Raw genomic sequence first — 22138 nt, forward strand, 5'->3', positions numbered from 1 at the left:
TCCCAGGTGAGAGCCCCAACTCCTTCCAGCAGCCAGCTCTTATTCCCCTGCTTACACCTTCCCAGTCCTTTGTTCTCTAGCTGGGGAATTATGCTCAGCTTCCCTGAGGAGAGTGGGGGAAATCAATATCCCTGCAGGTGTCAATGTCCTAGTGATTGGATCTGCCATTGTTTTCTCAGATGCTCCATTCATACAGGGACTAAGGCACAGATAGCTAGACAACATTCATACCTATGGCTCTTAGGAGCAAACAGTCCTTGCCCACCCACTGGGAAACAATGTAGCATATAGGGGAAACTGAGGAATACACGGCATTCATAAAAATATTACAGAAAATTCCCACTTCGTCACAACTGGACAGTCTTTGAGGATCCATACCTGTTCTGTCAGGGAAAATGGTATGTAGCCTAAGAAGTCAACAGAACAGTGGTCAAACTCAGTTCTAAATAAATTGGTTAGTCTCTAAGGTGCCACAAGTACTCCTTTTCTTTTTGCGAATACAGACTAACATGGCTGTTACTCTGAAACCCTTACAGGCTGTTTGCTCAGAGGTGCGTGAGTACCAGAAGGATATGATGATCGTGGCGGGCCTGGTTTTTCTGACAAATTGGTCTTACAACACTTCTAAAAATGTCATTGACAAAGTGCTGGAACATGGCTGGGGCATTGGAGAGATCGAAAGGCAAAACTAGGTACTCAAAATGACCATAAGGTGTGAAATGCAATTTTCCATTTGTTGCCCTCCCGTAGGTGGACTAGATTGCAAGTGGCACTAAGTCGAGCTTGATAAATACCTCAACAGAATCTACCCTTTCCAACAAAGGCAAGGGTTACTTGTTCTTGATAGGTTTCAGAGTAGCAGCCGTGTTCGTCTGTATTCACAAAAGAAAAGGAGTACTTGTGGCAACTTAGAGACTAATGAAGTGAGCTATAGCTCACAAAAGCTTATGCTCAAATAAATTTGTTAGTCTCTAAGGTGCCACAAGTCCTCCTTTTCTTTTGTTCTTGATAGTGATTCTGTTCAGTACAGGTAGCCTACACAAAGACGCAAGGAGCTGTCCTTGTTTTTAAATGAACAAAACAGAGGCTCCAGCAGGAGGCATGGAAGGACAAATGAAATTTTTTGCTAGATTCTCATCCAGGTATTCTCCTAAGACCCTGAGTTCTGGTTCCATTAAGGGTAAAATCCATCCAAATGGAATTCTGACACCGGCTAGGTCACAGAGTCTATGCAGGGTAAGATGTCAGCATTTCTTTGGTCAAATACGTCAATAAAATTGTGGTGTTTTGCAAGCATTAGTGAACTGTTGCTTCCTTGAATCTGTTGAACACAGAAGGCCATGGCCTTTTCCATGTCCCTTTTTGTTTTCTGGGCACGCGACGTGGCTAGGCACAGTTGCCGGCAGTGCACTGGACCCTCGCTAGAACGCAGGATTTGGGATCCATGCGCAGTACTGCGTTATAGCGGGGACCTCGTCAAAAGGAATTGCAATTAAAGTAATTACATTTGGGATCCACGGCTGCGACCGCATTATATGCGAATTCACGCTACATAGATGCACGTTCTAGCAAGGGTCCTCAGTAGCTTGACTTGAATCATATCTATTGTGTCTTGCAAGATATGTTTGGATCGTGCACTGAGAGCCAGGGAATGCAGAGCACGATGGAATTGAAATTGAACTGCAGAATTTCCATATGGTCTTGGATTTTGAGCTGGAGGAATGCGGTTTGATTTGTGACTGGACCTGAGAACAGCATGCTGCCATCAGTTGACTCCACTCGGTCTGAGGTGATACTGCTACATTGGGATTCTTCCACACTGGCCAACCCTGCATCCATAAAATTACTAGAAGCCCTGGAATTCAGTATCACGAGCTGGGTGCAGCTCACCTCAGGTGTAGTCAGGATGCAGAGACGGAGCAAGACCTGCAGATGTGGAAAGTGGCAGTTTGCGGCTGCCAAGATACATGATGGCAGAAGAGAGGGCTTGTGCGGAACACTCGATTCCATGGTTGCGTAAAGCTGTGACCCCTCTAGTGGGGCTGGATTTGGTCATTTCCCAGATTTGCCAAAGGCCTGGGTTTACTGGGGCACTCAGTGGCAAAGGAGCTTTATCCATCCAGTATAGGCAAAGACTGTTTCACCCATGTAGTGCCGCCTTGTTGCATCAGTCTGCACAGGCTCTGGCTTTGGAGCAGTTCATGCGGATGGCCATAATGGAGCAGGGCTTTGCTGAGGTTGCAGGCATGCCATCTTTTCGTGGAGTCACTGAAATGACTCTTGATCCAATGCAAAATTTAATACGAGTTCAGAATAGTGGGGGTTTGACCTAGACCAGTTCATCTTCTACATCATCATTCAGACCCTGGCAGAAATGGTAGATCTGGCCTGCCTCATTCCTTGATGTACCAGCAACCAGACACTGAAAGGAGACGGCATGTGGCGGGACAGGCCAATGGCCTTGTTTGAGAAACTGCAAGGCAGCTTCAGCAATACGAGTGCTATTCGGATCATCAAATGGGACCAAAATGGTATGAGATTAATTCATTGAAATTAGTAAGGATCAGGCTTGCCTGTTCCAGAAGTGGCGAGGCCCATTCTAGGGCTTCACTGATCAATAAACTGAGAAGTCCCATCTTGGTCTGGTCATCAGGATATATTGCAGAATGCATCCAGTACAAAAAGCAGCTTTGGTTAATAACAGCACAGAATTTCTGGCATCTGTGATCAAATCTTTCTGGCAGTGGAACCTTTGGGCCATGTCCCAGAGGGACTGTTGCCGGCAGTACTGGATCTGCTGGGATTTGGGAGCAGAGGGAATTGTTTTCCTGTTGCAGTTGGGCAAGTTGACCCTGAAGGTTGCGGACCAACTGCAAGGGGTTTCCATTTTGGTCACTCGATGAGGGAGCAGTCTGCTCAAAAGGTCAGCACACCTGGGAGACCTGCCATGGCTTGATCAGGAATAGATGAAGGCTGGAGCAGGAGTGGAGATAGGCACAGGTTGAAACGGGCAGGAACAGGTTGGCAGGGAGCAGTCTGTCAGAACTACCAACAAAGTAGCGACATGGAGCGGACTGGAGTGACTGCTTTCATTAGGAGCCTATATACCTGCGTGGTGGTCACCTGGTTAGACCTTTGCTTGTGGTTTGGTTGGGTCTTAGGCCTTGCAGATAATTATCTCAAATGACTCATCAGTCTCAGAGCGCTCATCACGAGTGATATCCATGTGATACATTCACTTATGCTACTTCTTTGACCACCTAAAATACACGGTATGTCTTCATTGCAGAGTTAACTTGGGTGATTGGCACTCAGGCCTGAGCACTGGGATAGTCTAACCTGGGTGTGAATCAGCCACACTTCAAAGCCAGACCCGAGCGGCTGTGTCTTCACTAGGGCTGCACTCACCTCTGTGATGTCAGGGCTTCTGGAGACACATCCTATGGTTCTTTGTGCTGCAATGAGCTGAGCTGCTCTGTAGCTTTTTTGTCAGTGAATCCTGGGAAAAGGTATCTGCCCTTCTGGGCTCATGGGGGGAATTGTAGAAAGGTGTTGGAGGTTCATCAGCGCTCAAGTGATTTAGACTGCGTCTTCACTGTAAAGTGGGCAGGTTACTAACCCAAGTGAAAACCCCAGATGAGTCAGTTAGCTCAGACTGAAAGCACTACTAATTCGGATCAGAGGTCTTTGTTTATGGAAAGGATTGGGGTTAGAGGCAACACCTGGGTAAGAGTAGCACTCCTAGCCATTTTAGGTTAAAGAGCCACAAGCCTGGTCTGTCACCTATTTCTCACCTGGAAATGCTCTGTACTGCTATAACTCATTATGCTAGACCTTTGTGAATGCCAGGGATCCTTGATATTGGCTCTTACGCTCGGTTTCTGGACAGGTGTGCTCCTGGTAGTAACATTATTTCTCTGTGCAAGGAGAGTTACTGTAACTGTTCTCTTATATTTTACAGAAATATACTTGATTCTGATAATTACAGTCCTATACCCGTAGCTAATGAAGAACTTTATAAGAAGATAATAGGACAGTTTCCATTCCAGGATCCAGAGCTGGAAAAGGTAAGGAAGCCTCTAAAAGGGGACCCTGTTGGGATACCCTTAAGAAACTAGTTACTAACAACACCAAAGATTATTAAAATGGAAATAATTTTTAAAAAATCACTTGTATTTTTCATGGTTTACGTGTTCCGGGCTTAGGCGAAGAGAGCAGACTTGTCAGTGTCTAGTCAATTTCTCTTTTGGATCATTGTGCTAGCTAACAGTTCTGCAATGCTTGCAATGCGTGGGAATGTTTGTTTTTTAAAAGTTTGTTTCCATCGGAATTTCATTTTGATTTTATGGAAGCGTTTCTGTTGACTTGGTTTATTTTAATTTCTTCAGAATTTTAAAATATAACGATACCTTCAGTTTTATAAAAGCTTGGTCTTCACAAAACTCTAAAAGTAGGGCCAGACTTGACCTGAACAGTGTCACAGTGTCTCTTTAAACCATGCTTGGCTTGCGCTCAGCCTCTGGCAAATGTATGCTCCCGGCCTGGTGAGTGTAATTACAAACTGGGGTTGCGGGGGGAAGGAGTTCAATCCAAGTTAGGTGTTTGGGCATTAATTCCCCCCTTCCCATTCCCCATCTGTTTGGCATCCAGTTTCTTCACCATTGTGCTCTGGACCCTTGGGCCCTGTCTAGGCTATGGCTGAAGCCAAGCTAGTAAGAGTCTGATTTGAAGGACATGACCTCTGCTTCCTCCCTGCTATTGATGTTGTAAGCCAGTGCCTGCCTGAGGCAGAAACAGTAAGAGGTGACAGAGAACAAAATGTCTTGTGCCGTGCATGGTGGTAAATCAACACTGAGGAGTATTCCAGTATTTTCTTTTTATGAATAAGGGAGCTGGTAATGGGTATGAGTGAGGTGTTCCTCTGACTATTTCCTTCTAGCTGCAGTTTTCTCTCCAGGCCCAAAACAATGCTATTTGTGAGTGATTATCTGGTCCTTCACTTGGCTGAAACAGTTGTATAACACACAATAAATGCTGGCTTGTTGTTTCATTGCATAACCTGGCTGAATATTAGAATTGATTTGAAAGCATGGAGCTGGAAAGCAGCTACTCTAGATTTTGCTGGGAGTGGTGCTTTTCCCTGTTAAATTTCTGCTGTTGTCCTTATTTTAATTCTTTTCTGTATTTTACAGCAACCATTTCCAAAGAAGTTCCCCTTTTCTGAGTTTGTGCCTAAAGTTTACAATCAGATTAAAGAATTCATCTATGCCTGTCTAAAGTTCTCAGAAGATCTTCATCTGAGGTACAGTATGCAATACTGATGATTGTTCATGTAAATATGATAACTTTGCAATTTATATAGCTCCTTTCACTGCAGGATGTCAAAACACTTCATAAACATTCATTTTCTCCTTAATCCTCCATGGCAGTACTAATATTTGGGGGTAGTCCCTTCTTGCCAGAGGACAGAGATGGTACACTCCTTTTTAGTGGAGTGATATCCCATTCATATAAGGGGCTTGCCAGCTCTTGTTTCCAGCTGGTGGAGAGCGCAGTATCTTGCCAGCTGCATAAAAAAATCAGAGGACACGGGTCTGTTCCCTCTGTGATTCCTCTGAGTTCTTCATACAGCACAGCTGAGCCCAGCCATCCCTGACAAAGGTAATGATGGTCTTTTGCCCACCAGAGCAAAGGCTGGTGGGACTTCATAGTATGGGCATAGCATGGCAATCTCACATAGGGCTCCCTGGAGCGCCTCCAGAGAAGGTTCTGGAACAGCTGTTGTTAAGCGCTAACTGTTAAGGGATCCTCCTTCCGAGATAACTCCAATGGTAGGAAGTGTAGGCAGTATGTGGCCTCCAACAGGTCTCTTCCCCTACTTCAGGAACTCAAGGATAAGCTAGGCACCACCCCGCTGGGTCCACCCAGTGTTCTTGGGCCCCTCTTGGACCCAAGGTCATGTCACAACACAAGGGCCTACCTCCTGAAAACTCTGCCTTCCCAAGCCTCTTGCTTACTCTCCTCCAGGGGACACCCTCCCATACCTACGGAGTTGACCAGCTAGCTTCCTCCTCTGACTCGTTTCCCGTTTTTTTGTTTCCACCACTCACCCTCCATGCTCTCCAAAGAAGCTTATAATGACAAGCTCTGTGCTATCAAAACCAGAAGTATGTGTCACTATCTTGGTCCAGTAGCACATGTACACAATGAGAGAATAGCAGCAAGTCCTCCACCCCCTTTCCTGCCCATCAGCGTCACCTAGGGCAGCATATACCAGTGCATGTCCATGCTCACCCGTTCCTCTTCCGTTAATTAAGTTGTACATCCAGCAGGCTCTCCTCCCCTCCCCTTTCCAGTTTGGAAAAGGTACTTGCTAACAGATCCACTCAGCAAAGAGAGTCTGCTCTAAAGCATATCTCGGAAACATCAGGTATCACCGTCCAGGGATCTAGCTACTCAACCTGTTCAACTAGGGCAGTACTTATATAGACAGCCATCATGGAGACTGAGTACAGGACTCCAAAGCTAAAAGCTTGGGCCTCTATCATGTGAGCTAACAGAGAAACTTCTCTAGCTGGTAACTTGAGTAAACTCATATGAATTACATGAAACCATCCTAGAGAAGAACTTTCAGAGTTTCACCTGGCTTTGGTGAACCAACAAGCACCGTATACATAGGGTCTGACATCACCAAAAAGATTCAAAATTCTCCACCTTCTGGAGGGAGGAGCTATACCCAAGAGTCTAGGTTTGCAGAAAGTGTCCCAGTGAATGGGGAAAAAAAAAAGGGTCAAATAGGAGAAGTTTCCCGTTCAAGCCTCCCAGCACCCCAGTGAGGAAGGTTAGTAGTAGTTATGCCAATTCTAAACTAAGACCAGAGTGATCAAGAAACATGCCCAGGGTCACAAAATGTTACAGTTCCAGAGTCAGGAATAAAACTCCACCCAATAGTTCTCTGAGCTAACTACTGGATCACATGCACTCTAAGCTGAATACTCAGTTGCTGTCAGAATGTGTTTTCCTTGAGCTCTGTGGTTTTGGAAGACTCGACTTCTTCCAAACAGGTTGTGTCTCCGTTTTTTTCCATGGGATTTTATAAATAAACAAATGAAATTTGAATCTATTTTTTTAAATATCCTACAAAATTTCTTTGTTTACTATCCTTCCTCCCTGCCCAGGTGCCTTGATGCTATTTACACAAGTGTTTTTGTGTCTGTGGAAGCCTGGAGAACAATTATACAACCTAGTAATTATAAGTTGGGCCATGCTTACGCACAGTAATATATTTAACTTGCAGAAGGTGCATAAATAAATGGTGAATTCTCACGGGAAGGGCTAGAAAGGGTTCCTTCTTCCCTAATGCCTGTGTACAGTACACAGGTAGCTAGGTGCTGTACAGTATGTGGATGTTTCTGATCTTTGCAGCTTCAAGTACTGCTGGAGTATGGATATCACACCAGTGGGCTAATCTTTTTACAACAGTGCTATTGGGGATGCCTGCAGGCTAAGCTTTTCCAGAGTCTGTAGAATGCTCTGTAGGGATGGAATAGCTGTCTTTTTTGGTCTGGACTTCAGTTCCTGGAGAAATCACCATTCTCTCTGTGTCCTGTTATGGAAGCTAAGATCCAGTGGCTGCCTTCTGATGGTCAGTCCCAGAGTTTAATCATCTCATGGCAGGATGATCTTATTGGTGGGCCCCACAGGTTGCCATTAAATATTTAGGCTTCTGAAGCTAGCTTGCCCTCTGCTCTTTTTGTAAAATTGTCCTGTTTCACAGAGCTATCGGATTCATTTAACTCTTCCAGTGGTGCTTCCTTGGAGGAGTGAAGCTAAGTGCTTTGTGCTCTTAACCATTACCGAGATGATTAGGTTTGTCAGAGAATGGAAGAAAGTGTTCTCCTGGGTACTACCTCAGGGGCTCCCCATGGACAAGTTATTAAAATTCCTTTCAACTTCGGAGTTTTCATCCTTTTTTGTGCAGGGTGCGTTTGGGCAAGGGGAAAAGAGTGGAGCTGTTGTGTTTTTTCCATCCAAACATACTGAATATTTCTCTGAAAACCCCTGTTGACACTTTCTTCATTTCACTCTGACAGTTTGAATGAGTTTTTATTAGGAAGTTTTGGCTGCAAAGCCAGCAGCAAGTTTTCTTTCTTTCTCTTTCTTCCTCGGTTGTCATTTACCTTGCACCCTGGAGTGATTGGGGTCAGGCTGTCAATCACAGCAGGCATGAAGGTCATGGCTACTGTTATGGGATATGGGACATCACCTATCATTAACATAGACAGTTCTCTTAAGTACTCAGCAGTCTTTTCCTGAAGAATAAACCCTGCGGCAGAAAACATGAGTCATATATTTTTAATTATTATTCTAAACCAGCTCCTTGTATTTGTTGGACAGAAATATTCTCCTTTATAATGAGGTGATTATGAAAGATGTTTAAAATATTTAAAGACCTGTCTTATTTTCAACCGCTTTTGTGGGTGTGCACATTTTTTGTTTTGCTTTATTATTTCAATTTAAAACTTTGTTTTAAAATATTTCTTCATTGGGATGAATCTGAGGCATATTTTAGAGATTCTTCTCTAGTAAGTTAAGAACATAAGAACGGCCAGACTGAGTCAGACCAAAGGTCCATCCAGCCCAGTGTCCTGTCTGCCAACAGTGGCCAATGCCAAGTGCCCCAGAGGGAGTGAACCTAACAGGTAATGATCAAGTGATCTCCACCCTCTGACAAACAGAGGCTAGGGACACCATTCCTTACCCATCCTGGCGAGTAGCCATTAATGGACTTCGCCTCCATGAATATATCCAGTTCTCTTTTAAACCCTGTTATAGTCCTAGCCTTCACAACCTCCTCAGGCAAGGAGTTCCACAGGTTGACTGTTTGCTGTGTGAAGAAGAGCTTCCTTTTATTTGTTTTAAACCTGCTGCCCATTAATTTCATTGGGTGGCCCCTAGTTCTTATATTATGGGAACAAGTAAATAACTTTTCTTTATTCACTTTCTCCACACCACTCATGATTTTATATCTCTATCATATCCCCCCTTAGTCTCCTCTTTTCCAAGCTGAAAAGTCCTAGTCTCTTTAATCTCTCTTCATATGGGACCCGTTCCAAACCCCTAATCATTTTAGTTGCCCTTTTCTGAACCTTTTCTAATGCCAGTATAAGTTGTCTTAAAAAATTTCCACTGGTTTAAAAGATGTCACCATTTCTATTGGAATTTCCCATTTTAAAGATATTCCTTGTTTTTGGAACCAATATAATTTTTCAGACAGGTGGAAACCTTTAAATGTGTCAACCTGTTATCTAACAGGACTTTGATTTTACAAACATAGGGCCCAATCTCTGCAGACATGTAGGGGGCAATTTTTAAAGTGCCCAAGTGGCTTAGGAGCACAAATCACATTGATGTTATGGGGCTTGAGCTTCTCAATCATGCAGTGCTTGTCTACACTGCCGCCTAAGTCGATGTAAGTTATGTCACTCAGGTGTGAAAAACCCACCTCCCTGAGTGATATAATTTACATCGACTTAAATTGGCATCTACACTGTGCTATGGCAGCAGGAGACACTCTCCTGCTGACATAGCTTCCGCCTCTCATTGCGGTGGAATAATTACATCAACAGGAGAACGCTCTCCCCTCGATTTAATGCGTCTTCACCAGACGTGCTAAATCATCACTACTGCATCAACGGTACCAATTTAGTACGGTAGTGACAACAAGCCCCTAGTCTCTTTTGAAAATCCCGTTCTTAAGCAGCAGGGTAACTTTACTCACAGATATAGCCCCACTGAAATCAATGTTACTCATGTGCTTAAGTGCTTGTAAGATCTGACCAATATGGAGAACAATACAAGAAATAATCCATTTTCATAGAATCATAGAATATCAGGGCTGGAAAGGCCCTCAGGAGGTCATCTAGTCCAACCCCCTGCTCAAAGCAGGGCCAATCCCCAATTTTTGCCCCAAATCCCTAAATGGCCCCCTCAAGGATTGAACTCACAACCCTGGGTTTAGCAGGCCAGTGCTCAAACCACTGAGCTATTCCTCCCCCCATACCATTGCATCTAGCCGAGGAGTCCGTATTATTTCGGTCTATAAGTCTGTTTCCAAGTACACTTTTAATACGTGAACACATCGCACTGTCGGAAAAGGGAGAAAAAGAGCAAATACTACCATGCTGGGCACTAATATAAAAGCCTCAGATGTTCTGTAGCTGGAACTCAACTGAGACCAAACTTTAAAAAAAAAAACCCACAAATATATAAATATTACAAATACAGAGGCCTTCCCCTGAGGAGTTTAGCTATAAAGAAAAACAGAGCAAATTTTGTATTCCAGGTGACTCGCACAATTGTCTCATTCCTAGATAAGTAGGGCTGGGCATGGCTGGTCAGGAGGGAATCCTATTGGTGGGCTGGTATGGAAAATCCTGTACTGCCGCCTTTCTGCTTACTGCCTGTGCCTGGATTTACCCGCTCTGGGAATAAACAGAGGCCTCCAAGGTTACCAGCACTGTAATCGCTCAGAACTAAAAGGAAAATATGCTGAATGTCCCTATTAGCCAGGGTCACTTAGCACTTACCCACCCTAAAAATTAACGGGGTGTGTGTGATGCCTCCAGATGCCATTCTGCAACTGAGCCACTTTGAGATGCCACTGTGGTCGGTGCAGTGTAAGAACCTGAATAGAATAGAAACCCTACTTGAATTTAGAGTCTACCCACAAGGGAGTCATGTAAATGGATCTTGTATAGCATGTGGAATATTTTAAGTGTTATTACTAATAATAGACTCTTATTTCTGTGGGGCTCAAAACCCAAAGGTCTTCCAGCAACCTTAACCAAAATATAACTAAAACTGAAGTATTCGAACAGGCAATGTTGCCAACTATCTAAATGACAGTTAGAATTTCGAAATTGTACCATATTCCATACTAACAACCCATCACTTACCTTATTTGTGTCACAAATTGATGAATTCATGCATCAAAGGAGGAACTGGAGCCAGACAGCATAATATTAGGGGACTGAAAAAGAAAGAACGGTTAGTTTTGAAATGCTTTGAAGATGTAAAGCACTGTGTAAGTGCTAAGCATTGGTATTAAGAATTAGTTGTTTATGTACTAAAGGCTTATGTTGAAATGGCATTGCTGGCTTTAAGGGTGAATTTAGTGATGATACTAAACCATCCATTTTCAAAGCATTTTGTCATATTCCAGCTAGCTCGAGGAAAGTGGTGTAATGACCCTCTTGCAGAAAGTATCATCCTTGCCAAAGCATTGTGAATGTGCTGCTAGGATCATAGTTTCAACGATCCCAAGGCCAGGAGGGACCATTGTGATTGTCTAGTCTGACCTCCTGCATAACAACAGGCCAGAGAACTTCCCCAAAATATTTTTTGAACAGAGCATATTTTTATAAAAACCATCCAGTCTTGATTTAAAAATTGCCAGTGTTGGAAAATGCGCCATGACCCTTGGTAAATTGTTCCATTGATTAATTATCTTCACTGTTAAAAAACTGTGCCTTATTTCCAGTCTCCATTTGTCTAGCTTCAACTTACAACCACTGGATCTTGTTAAACCTTTGTTAGATTGAAAAGGCCATTATCAAATATTAGTTCCCCGTGTAGGTACTTACAGACTATGGTCAGGTTGCCCCTTAACCTTCTCTTTGTTACACATAGCCCTGGTCTACACTAGGACTTTAGATCGAATTTAGCAGCGTTAAATCGATTTAAACCTGCACCCGTCCACACAATGAAGCCCTTTATTTCGACTTAAAGGGCTCTTAAAATCGATTTCCTTACTCCACCCCTGACAAGTGGATTAGCGCTTAAATCGACGTTGCCGGCTCGAATTTGGGGTACTGTGGACACAATTCGATGGTATTGGCCTCCGGGAGCTATCCCAGAGTGCTCCATTCTGACCGCTCTGGACAGCGCTCTCAACTCAGATGCACTGGCCAGGTAGACAGGAAAAGAACCGCGAACTTTTGAATCTCATTTCCTGTTTGGCCAGCGTGGCAAGCTGCAGGTGACCATGCAGAGCTCATCAGCAGAGGTGACCATGATGGAGTCCCAGAATCGCAAAAGAGCTCCAGCATGGACTGAACGGGAGGTACGGGATCTGATCGCTGTTTGGGGAGAGGAATCCGTGCTATCAGAACTCCGTTCCAGTTTTCGAAATGCCAAAACCTTTCTGAAAATCTCCCAGGGCATGAAGGACAGAGGCCATAACAGGGACCCGAAGCAGTGCCGCGTGAAACTGAAGGAGCTGAGGCAAGCCTACCAGAAAACCAGAGAGGCGAACGGCCGCTCTGGGTCAGAGCCCCAAACATGCCGCTTCTATGATGAGCTGCATGCCATTTTAGGGGGTTCAGCCACCACTACCCCAGCCGTGTTGTTTGACTCCTTCAATGGAGATGGAGGCAATACAGAAGTAGGTTTTGGGGACGAAGAAGATGATGATGAGGAGGTTGTAGATAGCTCACAGCAAGCAAGCGGAGAAACCGGTTTTCCCGACAGCCAGGAACTGTTTCTCACCCTAGACCTGGAGCCAGTACCCCCCGAACCCACCCAAGGCTGCCTCCTGGACTCAGCAGGCGGAGAAGGGACCTCTGGTGAGTGTACCTTTTAAAATGCTATACATGGTTTAAAAGCAAGCATGTGAAAGGATTACTTTGCCCTGGCATTTGCGGTTCTGCCTTTGCAAAAGGTTTCTGGGGAGGGCAGCCTTATTTCGTCCTTCATGGTAGGACACTTTACCACTCCAGGCCAGCAACACGTACTGGGGAATCACTGTAGAACAAAGCATTGCAGTGTATGTTTGCTGGCATTCAACCAAAATCCGTTCACGCGGTGGGAGGAGGCAAAATGCGACCTTGTAACGAAAGCACATGTGCTATGTATGTAATGTTAACTTTCAAGGTTTACCCTGAAAGAGTGTAGCCACTGTTTTATAAAATGTGTCTTTTTAAATACCGCTGTCCCTTTTTTTTTCTCCACCAGCTGCATGTGTTTCAATGATCACAGGATCTTCTCCTTCCCAGAGGCTAGTGAAGCTTAGAAAGAAAAAAAAACGCACTCGCGATGAAATGTTCTCCGAGCTCATGCTGTCCTCCCACACTGACAGAGCACAGACGAATGCGTGGAGGCAAATAATGTCAGAGTGCAGGAAAGCACAAAATGACCGGGAGGAGAGGTGGAGGGCTGAAGAGAGTAAGTGGCGGGCTGAAGAGAGTAAGTGGCGGGCTGAAGACAGGGCTGAAGCTCAAATGTGGCGGCAGCGTGATGAGAGGAGGCAGGATTCAATGCTGAGGCTGCTGCAGGACCAAACCAGTATGCTCCAGTGTATGGTTGAGCTGCAGCAAAGGCAGCTGGAGCACAGACTGCCACTGCAGCCCCTCTGTAACCAACCGCCCTCCTCCCCAAGTTCCATAGCCTCCACACCCAGACGCCCAAGAACACGGTGGGGAGGCCTCCGGCCAACCAGCCATTCCCCCACAGAGGATTGCCCAAAAAAAAGAAGGCTGTCATTCAATAAATTTTAAAGTTGTAAACTTTTAAAGTGCTGTGCTTAAAGTGCTGTGTGGCATTTTCCTTCCCTCCTCCACCACCCCTCCTGGGATACCTTGGTAGTCATCCCCCTATTTGTGTGATGAATGAATAACGAATGCATGACTGTGAAGCAGCAATGACTTTATTGGCTCTGCAAGCAATGATTAAAGGGAGGAGGGGAGGGTGGTTAGCTTACAGGGAAGTAGAGTGAACCAAGGGGCGGGGGGGGTTCATCAAGGAGAAACAAACAGAACTTTCACACTGTAGCCTGGCCAGTCATGAAACTGTTTTTCAAAGCTTCTCTGATGCGTACCGCGCCCTCCTGTGCTCTTCTAACCGCCCTGGTGTCTGGCTGCGCGTAACCAGCAGCCAGGCGATTTGCCTCAACCTCCCACCCCGCCATAAACGTCTCCCCCTTACTCTCACAGATATTGTGGAGCACACAGCAAGCAGTAATAACAGTGGGAATATTGGTTTCGCTGAGGTCTAAGCGAGTCAATAAACTGCGCCAGCGCGCCTTTAAACGTCCAAATGCACATTCTACCACCATTCTGCACTTGCTCAGCCTGTAGTTGAACAGCTCCTGACCACTGTCCAGGCTGCCTGTGTACGGCTTCATGAGCCATGGCATTAAGGGGTAGGCTGGGTCCCCAAGGATACATATAGGCATTTCAACATCCCCAACAGTTATTTTCTGGTCTGGGAATAAAGTCCCTTCCTGCAGCTTTTGAAACAGACCAGAGTTCCTGAAGATGCGAGCATCATGCACCTTTCCCGGCCATCCCACGTTGATGTTGGTGAAACGTCCCTTGTGATCCACCAGAGCTTGCAGCACTATCGAAAAGTACCCCTTGCGGTTTATGTACTCGGCGGCTTGGTGCTCCGGTGCCAAGATAGGGATATGGGTTCCATCTATAGCCCCACCACAGTTAGGGAATCCCATTGCAGCAAAGCCATCCACTATGACCTGCACATTTCCCAGGGTCACTACCCTTGATATCAGCAGATCTTTGATTGCGTGGGCTACTTGCATCACAGCAGCCCCCACAGTAGATTTGCCCACTCCAAATTGATTCCCAACTGACCGGTAGCTGTCTGGCGTTGCAAGCTTCCACAGGGCTATCGCCACTCGCTTCTCAACTGTGAGGGCTGCTCTCATCTTGGTATTCATGCGCTTCAGGACAGGGGAAAGCAAGTCACAAAGTTCCATGAAAGTGCCCTTACGCATGCGAAAGTTTCGTAGCCACTGGGAATCGTCCCAGACCTGCAACACTATGCGGTCCCACCAGTCTGTGCTTGTTTCCCGAGCCCAGAATCGGCGTTCCACAGCATGAACCTGCCCCATTAGCACCATGATGCATGCATTGTCAGGGCCCATGCTTTCAGAGAAATCTGTGTCCATGTCCTGATCACTCACGGGACCGCGCTGACGTCGCCTCCTCGCCCGGTATCGCGTTGCCATGTTCTGGTGCTGCATATACTGCTGGATAATGCGTGTGGTGGTTAATGTGCTCCTAATTGCCAAAGTGAGCTGAGCGGGCTCCATGCTTGCCGTGGTATGGCGTCCGCACAGAAAAAAGGCGCGGAACGATTGTCTGCCGTTGCTCTGACGGAGGGAGGGGCGACTGACGACACGGCTTACAGGGTTGGCTTCAGGGAGCTAAAATCAACAAAGGGGGTGCCTGTACATCAAGGAGTATTTCAGGCAGGACTGCACGGAGGGTTCCAATAAGAAATGGTGCACCTAAGTTATCGTTGTTATTGGAACAAGGAGGTTAGCCTGGCCTCTGATTGATACATGGCTAGATTTACCTCGCTGCACCTTCTCTGTGAGTGACTGCAGTGTGACCTAGAGGAATGAGTCCCCTAGACAGGGGAGGAGGCAAATGAGTACAAAACAAATCTGGTCTATTTCTTGTTTTGACCCACTCCATCTATCTTTTACATCTTTGGCTGGCAGCAGACGGTGCAGAAGGACTGCATGCCATCCACATCTCATGGCTGCTCGGCAGAAGATGGTACAGTACGCCTGCTAGCCATCCCCATCTCTTGCCTGCCTGGCAGAAGATGGTGCAATACGACTGCTAGCAATCCTCATCTCTTGCCTGCCTGGCAGAAGATGGTACAGTACGACTGCTAGCAGTCCGTATCGCCTGCCTGCTCACCATAAGACGGTTCAATAGGACTGACTGCAGGACTAAAGAGAATGACCTGGTCAAGTCACTCCAAATGTAGTCCCTGCGCCCATGTCTGCCCAGGCGCTCCCAGCCGACGCGGCCAGGAGCACCTCGGACACGATGAGGACGACTACCAGTCGTATTGCACCGTCTGCTGCCAGAAGGCAAGGGGTTACTGCTACTGTGCAGCAAAGCCGTACCGCGTCTGCCAGCACCCAGGAGACATAGGGTGACGGTTACCTGAGCGGGCTCCATGCTTGCTGTGGTATGGCGTCTGCACAGGTAACTCAGGAAAAAAGGCGCGAAATGATTGTCTGCCCTTGCTTTCACGGGGGGAGGGAGGGAACGGGAGGCTGACGATATGTACCCAGAACCACCCGCGACAATGTTTTAGCCCCATCAGGCATTGGGATCTCAACCCAGAATTCCAATGGGCAGCGGAGACTGCGGGAACTGTGGGATAGCTACCCACAGTGCAACGCTCCGGAAGTCGACGCTTGCCTCGGTACTGTGGAAGCGCTCCGCCGAGTTAATGCACTTAATGCACTTAGAGCATTTTCTGTGGGGACACACACACTCGAATTTATAAAACCGATTTCTAAAAAACCGACTTCTATAAATTCGACCTTATTCCGTAGTGTAGACATACCCTTAAGGATATCAATCTGTTTAGCTTATCACTATAAGGTGTGTTATCGAATCCTTTAATCATTCTCATTCCTTTTCTCTGAATCTTCTCCAATTTATCGAAATCCTTTTGGGACATATATGCGTAGAGATGATGCCCAAATTGCTGGACCCCTAAATCCTGATGACAGGGCCATATTTTAACTAAATGATGAACTTTCATATAGTGCACAACTTACATGTTGGCTAAGTTGTTTAAATAATAAAAGTGGGTGTAATTAATTTTAAAAAGCGCTTTTCCCCATCCTCACCTTCTCTAGCTAGAACTCCTAAAACAGCAAAACAGGTTGTGTTCAAAGTAAACAGAAAACCGACCCTGTCATCCAAATTCGTTACAGTATTTACTCTGGCAAAATATTCTCATATCAATACAGTTTCCACTAATCACAAGCCTACAGAATGGCCTCCATGCAGGTTTCCAGAAGACATCTGCTGTGCAAAACAACAAGAACAGAGGTGTGGGAAGTTCGCTTTCCTGCTTGCATGAAAGTTGAGCAGCTCATGTCTAGTCGTAACATGGCCCCTTGTTTGCAGGGATTCAGCCAGGTGACTCTAATGGGAGCTCACGGGCAAGAAGCCCTCTCTAAAATCTCATTTCTACCAGCTTGCCACCCACCACTACCCTCAACTTGCATTCAGTGATTAAAAAATATGAGAAATTAATGCTGGAACCAACAAGAAGCTGCCTAATTTTAGCAATCGAAATGAGATGGTTTTTGTGTCACCCTCAGCCCTTCAAGCTATATGCTGTACTCTCTACTGCAGAACTGGAATTAATTTGCAAACTGGACACCATTAAATTAGGCTTGAATAAAGACTGGGAGTGGATGAGTCATTACACAAACTAAAAACTATTTCTCCATGCTAAATTTTCTCCTACTGTTACTCTCACCTTCTTGTCAAGTGTTTGAAATGGGCCATCCTGATTATCACTACAAAAGTTTTTTTCTCCTGCTGATAATAGCCCACCTTAATTGATTAGTGTCGTTAGAGTTGGTATGGCAACCCCCATTTTTTCATGTTCTCTGTGTGTGTCTCTCTCTCTATCTATCTACTGTATTTTCCACTGCATGCATCTGATGAAGTGGATTTTAGCCCACGAAAGCTTATGCCCAAATAAATTTTAGTCTCTAAGGTGCCACAAGTACTTCTCGTTCTTTTTTCTCTTATCAGTGTGTAAAGAGCCTGTCACACCTACAAAACCTAAAAACTAAGAGGCAGATTTCATGATTACTTTGTGTAATTCACCAGAGGGACAAAGGGCTTATGGTCAAAACATTGCTGCAGACTTATGTAGATTGTTGACCAGTTTTTCAACCCTTCTGAATGTGGTTTTTCACCTCTCTCCCCGCAATCTCTGCAAGCCCTTCTCCATGCATAGTGTCCCCTCTGGTCTGCTCTGACACTGAAGACCAGCTGTGCATCCCACCGCTGCCAGGAAAGTTTTAGGGGGAGGGATAGCTTGGTGGTTTGAGCATTGGCCTGCTAAACCCAGGGTTGTGAGTTCAATCCTTGAGGGGGCCATTTAGGGATTTGGGGCAAAAATTGGGGATTGGTCCTGCTTTGAGCAGGGGGTTGGACTAGATGACCTCCTGAGGGCCCTTCCACCCCTGATATTCTATGATTCTTTGGTAACAGGATGGGCAGGGATGGTGTCCCTAGACTCTGTTTGCCAGAAGCTGGGAAAGGATGACAGGGAATGGATCACTTGATGATTACCTGTTCTGGTCATTCCCTCTGGAGCATCTGGCATTGGCCACTGTCGGAAGACAGGATACTGGGCTAGATGGACCTTTGATCTGACCCAGTATGGCCATTCTTATGTTCTTATTAACATGGGACATCATGATAAAGAAAGCTGGTGATCCTCTGTACCAACAGTTAACTTTGTATTGTGTAATGTAGTGGCTTTATTTAACCCCTATGCTTTTACCATTTGTGAATTTTCCCTGGGGTGGCTCATATTATGATAGTTATATTTAATCTTTATATTGTGTGGTGTACAGGACCACAAGTAGCTTTGGATGGGAGGAGATGGGGAACACTTTATAAATAAAATGTACATCTGTGACAGAGGATCCAAGCACACTACAAAGAACCAGAGATAGAGATGGACCTGAAACAAGAAGTTGGTGTCCGGATCCAAATGTCCCTAGGGTTTTGGTTCTGTCCCGTCTCTAACAAACCCAAAGTACAACATAATAAAAATCAAATAAAACTAGAAGGAGTTGAAGAATCAGAGCAAGTGTGCCAGACAGGGACACACGTTGAGGCTTCAGCTAGTAGTGTTTAGTTTAAAATGGAACTTAGCAACTGTCATCAAGAGTCAATTCCTGTAAGGTACACTGACTGTTCAGTGCTCCCGTAGAAGTCAGTAGCAGATAAAGGTGCTCAGCACCTGGCAGGATCAGTGCCCAAAAGAGCAGATCCTGATTGGCATTAACCAGAAGAGATAAAATGGTTACCGGTGCAGAGGTGGTCAGCCTGCAATGACAAAGCAGTGTGTTGGTGGGTAGAGGTATTGGAGAGTGGCTTTTGTGAGCAAAGATACTTATGCTAGCTTTCTTTCCTTCTTGGGGAAGATAAATAAGAACAGAGTCTCCTTTATCTCACTGAAATAAGAGCAGCTGTGCCCAAAAATTACATCATTTGGATTGGGAGTTCTGGGATGAGAGGAGGCCTGCTGGGCCCATCAGCTTCTACTGCCAGCACAGGCTTCAGTGAGCTGACATGCTCGATAGCAGAGTACAGAGCAAGGCTACCTAGCACACAAGTGGACGGAGATAACTTGAAGGCTTTCTTTTGTTTACCATGTCATTTTCTGCTCTGTAATCTCTCCATTTGTCAGGTAAAATAGGGTAAGGAGCCAAAGGTCACAGGGTTGATTTACCAGGAGCCCTAAAGTTATTAATGTTTCTGAACCTTCCAGTTTGAGATTTTCTTCACCAGCAGCCGCCTGTCATCCTGCTCTCGGAGATAAAGGCCATGTTGTTGCAGGCCTAATGTGATGCCGATGATAGATCAAAGGAGCCAACATTTCAGTCACTTTCCAAAACCTACTTCAAAAAGAAAAGATTACACCTAACTGGAGTGTGGGGGGAGGGAGAACAGGACTTCTTGGGAGGGGAGCTTCCCAGCAGCAGTTAAAGTGACCTGCAAAGTGGGGATATTCTTTAATAGCCTTCATATCCCTCTGGTATATTGAAAACACCCACTTAAAAATAAAGCCCAAAGCATACGGACACCATTAAAGTGAATGGACTTTATCAATGTTATGTGTTATAATGGAGTTGTATTAATTTATAAGTGGGTCTGGTTCAGCAAAAATATATGGGTCAGATTTTTCAAAGTAAGCATTTTGTGTGTATAATGACGCCCCCAATCCCATCATCGATAATCAGAAAGGTTTGAAAAGGGGACCTTCAGCACCGAAGACCTCTATCACTTGAACTAAAAGGATAGAGAACAGCCAGTTAGCAGTAACAGGCTGTTCTCTTCTAGTGGGCCAGCCACTGCGGTTGGGTGCACCGCACACTTTGCCAGTGAGTTACATATATACCCTGGTATGCTTGCAGATCAGATCTGCGTTTGTGAAAAGACCTGACTTGCACAAGCATATCAGATATTAGTACATGTAAGTTTAGGCACACCCAACTCTGTGTGTGGGGTTTGTACATGGCCAGCTTTGAAAGTCGAGCCCTGTCGCTCTGTTTCTTGGCCCATTACAAAGTCCGTCATTTTAGAAACAAATGTACTTCTGCCCAACACAGACCTAGCATCAATCGCTTTGGTGCAAGTTTAGGTAAAATACTGATATTGGGAATAATGGAGAACTGTATGCGCTGCAATTGAAAGGGCTGCTGCAGTATGGAGGCTGGATGTCCCTCTAATGAGAGGGTTAAAGAAATGGAAAGGTTTCTGCAGCTCTGTTGGAGCAATGGAGTCAGGACATGTTCCCTGACTGCCCCCCTGTCTATGGAACTGACAGGGCTCAAGAAGACAGTGGAGGATGGGGATTGTTGGGGATCTGAGCAACCAGCTCTGTTGAGGGTGGGCAGCTGGGTAGAGGGACTCTAGCCCCCCACAGTCCTGGACTCCTCCGTTTCTCACCATGGCATGATCAACGGCTGTTCTGTCAATTGCTGTCACCTGCTATGCTTCCAGGCTCTGCAGAGTACACAGAGGAGAGTTGATATTGCCTACAGCAATGTTAGCTCTCCACAGCTTCTCCTCAGATCGCAGCCTTGGGCAGGGGGAAGCATTTCTGCTTAGCCACGGTCTCCCTTCTGCCTGCAGCTTTCTCAGTAGGTTTACTCTACCCTGCTTTACTTGGGTGTGGGAAGGAAGCATTGACCCCAATAGGAGAAGAACCAGTTCTAGGGACATTCTCCTAATCATCTGTGGAAATGCACTGTGCTGGCATGTTGTCACTTGTATGACATGAATTGCACGAAAAACAAGCATAGTAGAAAGCATTGGGGAAAAATCTGTTTTTATTTATATTAATATTTATCCAGATATTAAGAAGCTTCACAAAACGTAATACCTATAGTTTAAAAATAAATAAATATAGACACACATGGCACTATTGTAGGGGTGAACATGGGTACCAAGCAGTGCTAACTACCCACAGTTCCCATTTGAAATGGGAGCTGGGGGTAATCAGCACCCTTGCCAATCAGGTGCTGAAGTGAGAGGATGGTCGGTCGAGGCAAGAGGGTGTTAGCCTGCGATTCAGGAGACTTGAGTTAAATTCCCTGCTCTTCCACAGACTCCCGATGTGACACTGGACAAGTCTCTTAATCTGTATCTCTCTCTCCTGGACAATGGTGATAGCACTTCTCTACCTCACAGGGAGTGTTGTGTGGGTAAAGATTGTGAGGTGCTCAGATGCTGTGGCGCTGGGGGCCTTGGATTTTTCACCTGCTTCAAAGAATTGCGCAATTACTTTTTGAACTCTGTTTTTCAGCTCCACAGAGGTTGACGACATGATTCGAAAATCAACCAACTTGCTGCTGACTCGAATGCTGAGTAACTGTCTGCAGAATGTTATTAAGAGAAGAAACACAGGGCTGACAGAGGTAAAGAGCTCAGTTCCCAGAGCAAATCTAGTCATGGAGGGAGAATGTGTCCCATAATCTAATGTTTGTAGTTCCATTTCAGCTTTCTAGGACACGTCTTTAAAATATAGCAATGGGACCATTATCGTAGCCTTAGGTTCTTTGAGAACAATGGGGAGCTGCTGCTTATTGCTGTAATAATTAGTAAGCACTTTATGCTCAGAGAGGAATTTCTCTGCTGCTTTCTCAGTTGTCATTGTCTATCGTTTGATGGCCAGTATTCCTTGAATGTTTATAATTCTAGAACACATTTGTATGCTGGCTATTATATTCCTTGTTATAGGAATGAAAAATTTAAATAAGGTAAAACAAATGGCTATCGTTTGTATTACAGCCACAAGTCAGAACTCCAGTGAGTGAATTTGGCAGCATTATGCTAAAAGCCAGACAAACATGGAGTATAAAAGGTGGTCTCTGCTCCCAGAGCGCATTTCTTTCCAGATATTTAGAAATAACTTCCCAAACTTTAGGAAAGATGAGGTTTATGGCAGTTACAAAATGTTTGTGAGCCAGCGATTTTATGCTCGTGTACACGGGATTAGTGTCTGACATTTCTATAAATGTGTGTCAACTAAAATTTTAAATCCATTT

At 45.3% G+C, this 22138-nt stretch overlaps 1 protein-coding gene across 7 annotated transcripts in view; it reads left to right on the top strand.

Moving 5' to 3' along the window:
- The window catches only part of EXOC6B (exocyst complex component 6B), a 456321-nt gene that overhangs the window by 258031 nt on the left and 176152 nt on the right, over positions 1-22138 (top strand). For all 7 annotated transcript variants that reach the window (XM_075128155.1, XM_075128156.1, XM_048846428.2 and 4 more), the window contains exons 14-16: positions 3962-4067; positions 5193-5302; positions 21397-21508. In XM_075128155.1, the coding sequence (XP_074984256.1) occupies positions 3962-4067; positions 5193-5302; positions 21397-21508 (328 nt within the window). The remainder of the gene's footprint in view (positions 1-3961; positions 4068-5192; positions 5303-21396; positions 21509-22138) is intronic.

The sequence above is a fragment of the Caretta caretta genome, chromosome 4, assembly GCF_965140235.1.
Source record: "Caretta caretta isolate rCarCar2 chromosome 4, rCarCar1.hap1, whole genome shotgun sequence".
In the NCBI taxonomy this organism is placed as follows: Eukaryota; Metazoa; Chordata; order Testudines; family Cheloniidae; genus Caretta; species Caretta caretta.